Source organism: Podarcis erhardii, assembly GCF_964252035.2.
Source record: "Podarcis erhardii genome assembly, chromosome: 13".
In the NCBI taxonomy this organism is placed as follows: domain Eukaryota; kingdom Metazoa; phylum Chordata; class Lepidosauria; order Squamata; family Lacertidae; genus Podarcis; species Podarcis erhardii.
In genome coordinates, this window is record NC_138502.1 from 315,494 (window position 1) to 326,690 (window position 11,197).

General features: G+C 52.6%; 1 protein-coding gene across 1 annotated transcript; it reads left to right on the forward strand.

The window, feature by feature from the left end:
- Positions 1–208: 208 nt before the first annotated feature.
- On the forward strand, positions 209–6,447 carry LOC309328366 (uncharacterized protein; the record flags this gene model as incomplete). Its single annotated transcript, XM_081838363.1, has 6 exons — positions 209–236; positions 3,017–3,504; positions 3,712–3,793; positions 4,151–4,233; positions 4,919–5,045; positions 5,705–6,447. Exons 2-6 carry the CDS (start codon positions 3,028–3,030, stop codon positions 6,445–6,447), a joined length of 1,512 nt encoding a protein of 503 aa, XP_081694489.1. The 5' UTR covers positions 209–236; positions 3,017–3,027.
- Between the last annotated feature and the right edge of the window lie 4,750 nt (positions 6,448–11,197).

Consider the following 11,197-nt stretch of genomic DNA (forward strand, 5'->3'; position numbering starts at 1 on the left):
AGTCACCCAAAGATATATAATGTGGCATTGAATATTTATGGCTCCCCCCCCCCAATGAAGCAGCTCTGGGTGTGCTCAACACACGTGTCTCTCCTGCTCTGCAGAGAGAGAGCTGAGGGTGCCTGGCTTTGCCAGGGTTAAGAGGAGCTGAGCTGGATTCCTAGAGAGGAAAGGCAATGCAGGGGAGGGGAGGGGGGGAGGCTGCTGTCTTTCTGCTTTGCACCTCCTGCAACCTGGTGAGTCTCCCTTGTCTTCCGCCATGGGGTGCATTGGGGAGAAGCGGGGGGGGGGGAATGCACCAAGGGATCCTGTTCAGCTCATGCAGGCGGGGAGCCCCCACCCAGCCCCATCCACACCCCAAGACACAGCCACCCACCTGGCCCTGCAAAGGAACCGGCAGGCAATGCAGCTGCTTGAAAACAGGAATGAATGGTGTTCTCAAGGGCTGCTGTGGGGGTTAAAGGACAGCAGGGAGACCCCTGGATGCCCCTTGAGCCCCTGGGAGAAAAGAGTGGGTGGAAATGCAATGAATGAAGAGAGGGATCTGGCTGTGGGATTTTGGAGCTGATTCTGATTCGTCTTCACGGTCAGCTCCACACACACGTAGCGGGCATTGCAATAATCCCAGAGCATGGAGTGCCCTGTCCACATTCTCTCTGTCTCAAAGGGACTAGCAGCCTAGGCAAGATGGAAATGGGACAGTAGAGAAGGGGCAGTATCTGTGGTGGGGAAATGACGGGCTCCTTCTGGCTAGTTCCTCCACCTTTGTTCTCACATGTGGTTCCTAAACCCTGTCAGGATTTGACAGTGGCTGCACCCCGAGAATGGCTTTCTCTCGCCAGCTACACCAGGTGATGATAGCCCTCGGTGAGTTCGGGACCTCTGTTGCATGTGAAGACTGCCTCTGGTGCATTGAGTGAATGAGACCCAACCGTGGCTTCAACAGTTAAGAAGGCAATTTCTTCAGGTGCTGTAGAGGAGCAGCAGATTGGGCTCATCCACCTGGCAAGGTAGCCTGTCAAAGGAAAACTCTGATCCCAAACCTCTGTTGTCTTGAGGGACATTTTCAGGAGAATAAAAGGCGAAGGAGTAAATCCTACAAAAATCTGGAGTGGATCTGGCCCTCAGAACAAAGAAAAAGGGACCTCACCCCCGTAATCTGCCTTGAGAACATTAGACCTTCCAAGTGCTAGAAAACGGGACAGAAGCAGGAGAGTAATGTGCGCTGACGGAGGGGTGGGAAGGAGAGCAAGCCCTGAGGGTCCCTCTAGCTCAGTGTTTCCCAACCGGTGTTCCGCGGCACACTAGTGTGCCGCGGGACGTCGGCTGGTGTGCCGTGGGAGGGAGGCGGGCGAGGCGGGCGGCGAGAGGCGGGGCGGCGGCGGCGAGCACACGCGGGGCGGAGAGCGAGCTCCCTCCCACATCCCATCGCCCCGTGCTCCGCGCTGGTGTCCGCAAGCCTTGCGCACCCGGGGGATCTCCCCCCGGGAGCGCAAGGCTTGCGGGCAGCAGCCTGCAGCGCGGAGCACGGGGCGTCCTCCAGAGGACGCCCCGTGCTCCGCGCTGGTGTCCGCAAGCCTTGCGCACCCGGGGGATCTCCCCCCGGGAGCGCAAGGCTTGCGGGCAGCAGCCTGCAGCGCGGAGCACGGGGCGCCCTTCGGAGGACGCCCCGTGCTCCGCGCTGGTGTCGGCCATCCTTGCGCACCCGGGGGATCTCTCCCCGGGAGCGCAAGGCTTGCGGGCGGAAGCTGGCAGCGCGGAGCACGGGGCGCCCTTCGGAGGACGCCCCGTGCTCCACGCAGGTGTCCGCAAGCTTTGCGCACCCGGGGGATCTCCCCCCGGGAGCGCAAGGCTTGCGGGCGTCAGCTGGCAGCGCGGAGCACGGGGCGCCCTTCGGAGGCCACCCCGTGCTCCGCGCTGGTGTTGGCAAGTCTTGCGCACCGGGGGATCTCCCCCCGGGAGCGCAAGGCTTGCGGGCGGCAGCTGGCAGCGCGGAGCACGGGGCACCCTTCGGAGGACGCCCCGTGCTCCGCGCTGGTGTTGGCCAGCCTTGCGCACCCGGGGGATCTCCCCCCAGGAGCGCAAGGCTTGCGGGCGGCAGCTGGCAGCGCGGAGCACGGGGCGCCCTTCGGAGGACGCCCCGTGCTCCGCGCTCGTGTTGGCAAGCCTTGCGCACCCGGGGGGCGCATGGGGCGCCCTGAAACAGAGGGTTCCCCATGCTGCGGACTGTAGCCTGCCGCCGGACGCGCGGGGCGCCCTGAAGCAGAGCGCCCCTCGCGCCAGGCAGACATGGGCCAGCCCCACAAGCTCGGGGGACAGCGGGGAGGCGCAGCACCGCCATCCCACTGTTCCCCGACCTGGTTTTTTGGGGGGGAAATAAAGGAAAAAAAAATTCCTTTATTTCCCCCCTCAAAAAAGTAGGTGCGTCCTATGGGACGGAGCGTCCTATGGGACGAAAAATACGGTACTTACTATTTCATAATAAAGTAATTATAAAATACTTTCTTTGTGTTTATTTGATTCCTATTAAAGAGAGTTACTTTATATATAGTCAATATAGGCACAGAGTTAATTTTTTAAACATTTTCTAATGGTGGTGTGCCTCGAGATTTTTTTCATGAAACAAGTGTGCCTTTGCCCAAAAAAGGTTGGGAAACACTGCTCTAGCTGAGCATCCACATCAAACTTGGTACAAAGGACCCACTTATATTCCCTGTTCTGAATCCATTCCTTGACTGAAAGGCAGGAGCCACCAGGCTGGTTCATGTCACAGAAACCCTTTCAGTTGCCTCCACTTTTGGCCTGGTCACTTTCCTTCTAAGAGGGCAAGAGGCTTACTTCTCCTTTTTTTTTTAGAGAGATAAGGCTCTGTGGTGCGGTCCAATCCTGGTTCCTACGAAGACTCACATACGTTTACTCAGAAAACCTTTTTCTTCTCCTGATAGTGTGTCAGATTTATGGAGGGGGGGGGGGGCAGAATGCATTTGCTTCAGGATTTCCTAGTACCTCTTTTCAGACACACAGAACATGGCAGAAGAAGAAAAAGGGGATCCCTTCCAATCTCTTGGAGGCTTCCTGAGAGCACAGATGGATGAGCAAGACTCAGCTGGCCCTGAAGCAGGAAGAGGCCATGCCATGGAAATTGCGAGCAGTGGGGGATTCTGGGAATACCCTGAGCATAAGATCCTGGGAGAGGAGGACACCCTTCGCTCAGAGGTGCAGAGCCAGCAGTTGAGGCAGTTCTGCTACCAGGAGACTGAAGGACCACGAAAGGTTTGCAGCCAACTCTACCACTTTGACCGTCAATGGCTGAAGCCAGAAAGGCACACGAAAGCTGAGATGCTGGACCTGGTGATCTTGGAGCAGTTCCTGGCTGTCCTTCCAGCGGAGATGGAGAGCTGGGTGAGGGAATGCGGAGCAGAGACCAGTTCCCAGGCAGTGGCCCTGGCCGAAGGTTTCCTCCTGAGTCAGGCGGAGGAGAGGAAGCAGGCAGAGAGAAAGCAGGTGAGAGAGACTCTCCTCTGGATGCTCCCAAGGGGCTCCAAACAGGAGGGAGAACAAACCCAAATGCTCTACTAATGCCCCCTCTTTTTTGGAAAGCATCCAGATAATGATATGGGCTACTTCTAAAGTTTTTGCCTCTGTCATTCCTTTTCTATGACTCTAACACTTCTCCCCATTCTCTGTTTGGAATCATTTTTGTTCTTTAAGGGAAAGAATCTGCTTTCAGGAATGGGCCCAGATTACCCTGAGGAAGAAAGGACTCTGCTCAGCGCAAGAGAGAGGCCATTGGGTAAGGAGGAAGGAGTCCTTTTTCCGTTTGGTCCCATTGTGTTGGTTTTCAAATTAATCCATGGTTTCTTTTCATCTTTTTGTGGAATACATTTGGGACCAAGAGCCCCAAGGAGGGGAGATGTCTTTTTGCACTATTAAAATAATCATTTGGTAAAAATGCCAAAATGCACTCAGCATGTGAGGCTTGTTATAAGTAGATTCCTTTCAATCGGGGGTTAGGCCCTGTTTTGGCACAGAAACTGATTTGGTTGCCCTGTGTGATGACCTTTGCCGAGAGAGAGAGAGAGATGGGGAAAGATGCCCCTGTTGATTCTGCTCGACCTCCTGTCTCCCCACTTCCCTTTGTCTCTTGCAGGGGACAGAATGATGCCAGCAAAACCTCCCACTCCATCTTTTCTTGGTGGAGGAGGGGAAACAGCGACTGTGGAACCAGATCAGGTAGGGGGAAGGAGCCTTGTGGGGAAAGAGGCTCAGGAGTGGGGCAGCCAGGGCATCTCTGGGCACAAATGAATCTCTTCCTCTTTGCTTCAGTCAGATCTGCCCTTAAGGAAGGCTGAAAATCCCATTCCATCATGTTTATCTGCTGAGAGCAATGAACAGCCACCTCACCTTAACTCTCCTCCTGAATGTTGCTAGCGTTATTTATCAGTTGTTGCAGTTCTATTTCTATGTCAATGCTAAAATAGGCTTTAGGGACGCGGGTGGCGCTGTGGATTAAACCACAGAGCCTAGGACTTGCAAGTAGACCAATAGGTACCACTCCAGCGGGAAGGTAAACGGCGTTTCCATGGCTGCTCTGGTTCACCAGAAGCGGCTTAGTCCTGCTGGCCACATGACCCGGAAGCTGGACGCCAGCTCCCTCGGCCAGTAAAGCGAGATGAGCACCGCAACCCCAGAGTCGGCCACGACTGGACCTAACGGTCAGGGGTCCCTTTACCTTTACCTTTTAAAATAGGCTTTAAATCAGCTAAGAAACTTTAAAAACTAGTGGTGAGAATTTGCCTGCCCAGCCCCTCCAGTTGAGGGCTCCCCCCTCTTCTCCACCTCCCCAAGCCCCCATGCAACAGAACAAGGTGTGCTAGATAATCTTTATGCTTTCTGAAAGGAAGACCTTTTCTTTCAGAGTCTAGTGCGCTTTGAGGATATAGCTGTGTGTTTCACGGAGGAGGAGTGGGCATTGCTGGATCCTGACCAGAGAGCTCTGCATCAGGAAGTCATGGAGGAGAATCGTGCCATCATGGCCTCTCTCGGTAAGGCTCCCTATTGGATCATAATATCTGTCCTGAAATTCTTTACATTAATTTTTGTGACGCACCTCTCAGATTTTGATGGAGTTTAACAACGCCACCTACAGCCTCTGGGATTCTAACACCCCCACAGCTCACATTGAATCAGCTGCTCTGCCTTGCGCCTGCGATTGCACATTGCGGGGCGTGCCGATGTGTCATATGGGGCCACCGCAGAAGTTTGGAGGGGCCCAGACCCTTCACTGAAAATGGGGGGAAGTCCTTACCACCATGGCCCCACATAGATGGCACACCAGCCTTGAATGGAGGGCTGTCTACTGTTTTGGCTGCAGACATGTTTCTCTGGTTATACCTTTTGAAACTATGATCAGGCTGTCAGCATTTTTCTTCTTGATTCTGTTGCAATTTCACTGAGCAGAGATATGACTGGCATTTGAGGTGGAGCGGATTCTGTGATTGGGCCAAACAAAATCACAGGTTCTCATAAATATGTTTGTGAACACTAGTCTACAAAGGTAGTGTACACTGTAGGAAGACTTCACACTTAACTCCCTTCCATTCTTCCACTATCAATGTTACTATCAGTGTTAATTAGAATTGTTCAATCATTTGGGTCTCCCATTTTTTCCCGAGGCTCTAATCCAATTCTCTCTCCATTGTAGGTGATGAATTTGAAATGACGAACAAGGGAGACCATGACAATATCCACATACTGGAGAAGTCATATAGATATTCAGAGTCCAGAGAGGACCTGAGCCAGAGCTCCCATTCCACTTTCCATCAAAGGAATTCCGTTGGGAAGAAAGCATATCAGTGCTTGAAATGTGGAACAAGTTTCAGTAAGAAGGCTCATTTCACTTACCATCAAATAATTCATACAGGGGCAAAACCCTACCAGTGCTTGGAATGCGGAAAGAGCTTCAATCGAAAAGATTATCTCACTTCCCATCAAAGAATTCACACAGGCAAGAAACCCTATCAGTGCTTGGAATGTGGAAAGAGCTTCATTTACAGGGCAAGTCTCATTCACCATCAAAGAACTCATAGTGGGGAGAAGCTATATCAGTGCTTGGAATGTGGAAAGAGATTCATTCACAGGACAAGTCTCACTCCCCATCAAAGAATTCATACAGGGGAGAAGCCATATCAGTGTTTGGAATGTGGAAAGAGTTTCAGCTACAGAGTCAGTCTCACTTCACATCAAAGAACTCATAGTGGGGAGAAACCATATAATTGCTTGGTGTGTGGGAAGAGCTTCCGTGACAGCTGCCATCTCACGTCCCATCATAGAATTCATACAGGGGAGAAACCATATCAGTGCCTGGAATGTGGAAAGAGCTACAGGCAGAGGTCCAGTCTCATTTCCCATCAAAGAACTCATACAGGAGGACTCTCCTGTATGTGAGTGTCTGAGGGCCCTGCTCCTTCTTGCCACTCACCATCTGGCCTGGGGTGGGGCCTGAAGCCTCACAGGGACTGCTGCGCTCTGCTGCCCAGGAGGACTCTCCTGTATGTGAGTGTCTGAGGGCCCTGCTCCTTCCTGCCACTCACCATCTGGCCTGGGGTGGGGCCTGAAGCCTCATAAGGACTGCTGCACCTTGCTGCCCAGGAGGACTCTCCTATATGTGAGTGTCTGAGGGCCCTGCTCCTTCTTGCCACTCACCATCTGGCCTGGGGCGGGGCCTGAAGCCTCACAGGGACTGCTGCACTCCGCTGCCCAGGAGGACTCTCCTGTGTGAGTGTATGGGGCCCTGCTCCTTCCTGCCACTTACGACCTGGCCCAGGGCAGGGCCTGACGGGCCTCACTAGGACAGTTGCTGTTACTGCTGGAGGGGTGCAGAGTGCTTTTTAAATGTTTTAAAATTTTTATTTTGAATTTTTTGTATGTGGGGGGGGGGTGGGGTGAATGTTTATTGGGCCTGGGAATTTGATGTTATGTTTTTGTAATTTTTATTGTTTTTTGTTTGTACTGTTTTATTTTTGTTCTTTTTTGTTTTTTGTTTTTTTAAAGGGGTATTTTGTTCTTAAGGGGAGGGGTCAGGGCTGCCGGGGAATGGGCCCCAGCCCACAAAATGGCTGGGATATGTTTCACAGGGGGGAATGCACTGGGACAACCGATCTCAGTGATCATGGGTAGGAGGAGGAGTTACGCTAAGACCAGACCATGTCATTACAGAGGAGGCAGGTTTAGTCGTTGTCTGAGGACTATCCCTGCCTCCGGGTCTGGTCCTGACCGGATGAATACTGGAATCAGCAAGGGATACCCACATGACCTGAAAGTGTTGCTGTGCAATGCCAGGTCAATGATTCATAAGACCACTGCCATCCATGACTTGATCATGGATGGAGGACTTGACCTGGCATGTGTAACAGAGACTTGGTTGGATGAAGCAGATGGGCCTGTCCTTGCCGCTGCTTGTCCACCAGGTTTCTCTTACGCACAGCAACCCAGGTCATGTGGGCGGGGAGGGGGGGTTGCAGTGATTTTTAGGAAGTCATTAGTTTGCACCAGGCGTCCTATTGGGAAGACCCAGTTTTCTGAGTGCATGTTCTGGAAGTTGGGCAATAGGGGCAGTACAGGATTCCTTCTGGTGTACTGACCTCCCCGCTGCACCAAGGATTCCCTGCCCGAGCTGCTTCAGGTCGTGGCGGATGTTCTCCTGGAGACACCTAGCTTGGTTGTCCTAGGGGATTTTAACATCCATGCCGACACGACCTTACAAGGGGCCGCTCGGGACTTCGTGGAAAGCATGGCCTCCATGGGGCTGTCCCTGAATAAGTCTGGCCCAACCCATAGCCGCGGACATGCCTTGGACCTGGTGTTTACCTCTACGGATGTTGGTGATCTGACACTAAGTAAAAGTGGAACGAAAGAAGTGCCATGGTCAGACCACTTCCTGGTGCAACTGGACTTCTCTGCGACCCATCCCCTCTGCAGGGAGGTGGGACCGATTCGGATGGTCCGCCCCCGCCACTTAATGGATCCAAATGGTTTCCAGAGAGTGGTAGGGGATGCTTTATCCCATGTTGATGGCCTTTCAGCCGACTCCCTGGTGGCCCGCTGGAATGTGGAGTTAACCAGGGCTATTGACTGTTTGGCTCCGAAGCGCCCTCTCCGATTGCATGGAGCCTGGAGAGCCCCGTGGTTTTCCACGGATCTGAGGGCAATGAAACAATCGTTGAGACGGCTAGAGCGCCGGTGGCGGATAACTCATTCCGAATCTGACCGGACACAGGTTAGAGCTCAACGTCGAGCCTACCAAGTGGCGATAGCGACGGCGAAGAAGACTTTCTTCACCGCCTCTATTGCATCTGCAGAAAACAGCAGCAGGAGACTCTTTCAGGTGGTTCACAATTTAGCAGAACCACCTGTAACATCGGGGCCCAGTACGGGCCACATGTTCTCCTGCAATGATTTTGCAAATTTTTTTGCAGATAAAATCGCTCAGATTCGGGAAGAAGTAGACTCCACCGTAGGAGCAGGGCCGGGGCGGGAGAGTGCTAGAGTCCTGTCTGGTCAAGTTGTGTGGGATCAATTCCAATCTGTTACCTCCGAGGATGTGGACAGGCTGCTTGGACGAGTGAAGCCAACCACCTGTCTCCTGGATCCTTGCCCATCCTGGCTTATAAAAGCTAGCCGGGAAGGACTGGGCGATGGGCTTCGTGGAGTGGTGAATGCTTCCCTCCGTGAGGGAGCCTTCCCAGACCCGCTGAAAAAGGCGGTTATTAAACCGCTTCTTAAAAAACCATCTTTAGATGCGGCCACGATGGCCAATTATCGCCCAGTCTCAAACCTTCCATTCTTGGGCAAGGTGATTGAGCGAGTGGTTGCTGAACAACTCCAGGCACGCCTGGAAGAAGCGGACCATTTGGATCCCTTCCAGTCGGGATTCAGGCCTCATCATGGGACTGAAACTGCCTTGGTCGCACTGGTTGATGATCTCCAGCGGGCTAGGGACAAAGGTGAGAGCTGTTTCCTAGTTCTGCTGGATCTCTCAGCGGCGTTTGATACCATCGACCATGACATCCTTCTGGACCGTCTTGAGGGGCTGGGAGCTGGGGGCACTGTCATACAGTGGTTCCGCTCCTTCCTCCTGGGCCGTGTTCAGAAAGTGGTGGTGGGGGATGAGTGTTCAGACCCCTGGCCGCTCACTTGTGGGGTGCCTCAGGGTTCTGTCCCCTCCCCCATGCTTTTCAACATTTACATGCAGCCACTGGGAGAGATCATCAGGAGGTTTGGGCTGGGTGTTCATCAGTATGCAGATGATACCCAGCTCTACCTCTCCTTTAAATCAGAACCAGTGAAGGCGGTGAAGGTCCTGTGTGAGTGTCTGGAAGCGGTTGGAGGATGGATGGCGGCTAACAGATTGAGGTTGAATCCTGACAAGACAGAAGTACTGTTTTTGGGGGACAGGAGGCGGGCAGGTGTGGAGGATTCCCTGGTCCTGAATGGGGTACCTGTGCCCCCGAAGGACCAGGTGCGCAGCCTGGGAGTCATTTTGGACTCACAGCTGTCCATGGAGGCACAGGTCAAATCTGTATCCAGGGCAGCTGTTTACCAGCTCCATCTGGTACGTAGGCTGAGACCCTGTCTGCCTGCAGACTGTCTCGCCAGAGTGGTACATGCTCTGGTTATCTCCCGCTTGGACTACTGCAATGCGCTCTACGTGGGGCTACCTTTGAAGGTGACCCGGAAACTACAATTAATCCAGAATGCGGCAGCTAGACTGGTGACTGGGAGCGGCCGCCGAGACCATATAACACCGGTCTTGAAAGACCTACATTGGCTCCCAGTACGTTTCCGAGCACAATTCAAAGTGTTGGTGCTGACCTTTAAAGCCCTAAATGGCCTCGGTCCAGTATATCTGAAGGAGCGTCTCCTCCCCCATCATTCTGCCCGGACACTGAGGTCCAGCTCCGAGGGCCTTCTGGCGGTTCCCTCACTGCGAGAGGCCAAGTTACAGGGAACCAGGCAGAGGGCCTTCTCGGTAGTGGCGCCCGCCCTGTGGAATGCCCTCCCATCAGATGTCAAAGCGATAAACAACTACCTGACATTCAGAAGACATCTGAAGGCAGCCCTGTTCAGGGAAGTTTTTAATATGTGACATTTTAGTGTATTTTTCATCTCTGTTGGAAGCCGCCCAAAGTGGCTGGGGAAACCCAGCCAGATGGGCGGGGTACAAATAATAAATTATTATTATTATTATTATTATTATTATTATTATTATTATTATATTTGGGAGAAACCATATCAGTGCTTGAAATGAGGAAAGGGCTTCAGTCCGAACTCCCCGAACTCCCTTTCAAAGAGCTAGCTGGGAGAATTGTAGAATCTAGTCCAGGCACTTGCGTTGCAAAAATCTCAACTGAAACCCATGACAGATGACCACCTGCTTCAGATCTTCCAAGGAAGGAGAGTCCACTACCTTTCTAGGCAGTCCTTTCCACAGCTGAACTGTTCCTACCATTAGAAAGTTCTTCCAGATGCTCAATTGGAATCAACTTTCTTCTAACTTGAAGCTTGCTCCATCCTCCATGTGAAGATACTTGAAGATCACTATCCTATCTCCTCTAAGTCAAGAATTTTGCAGTCTAAACATCCCCAGCTCCCCCCACTGCTGCTCCTAAGTCTTGGTTTCCAGACCTTTGATCATCTTGGTCACCCTCCTCGGCTCACATTCCACCTCAAATGATGGTGCCCAGAACTAGACACAAGACTCCAGGTGAGGTCTGGCCAAGGCAGAATAATGTGGGACTATTACTTACACTTATTTGGAAGATATACTTTTGTTGATGCAGCCTAGCTAACAGCAACTATTTTTTTTGCTGCTGCCGCGTCACACTGTGTGCTCACAAGACCCCCAAATCCTTTCCACATGTACTGCTAGTAAGCCAGGTGTCCCCATCCTACATTTGTGCATCTGGTTCGTCCTGCCTAAGTGCAAAATTTCACATCTGCCCCTATTGAAATTCATTTCTCCCTTCTGAAATTCATTCGCCCGTTTGAGATTCATTTGCCCCTATTCTTAGCCGCATTAAAGGAACCGGAAGGAGCTTGGGGGCTCTTGCAAAACTGACCCAAAACCTTGGAAGACACAGAACGTGCAGGGATCATGGCCTCCCCCCCAAATGGCAGCTGTGCTGCTTTTGAAGCA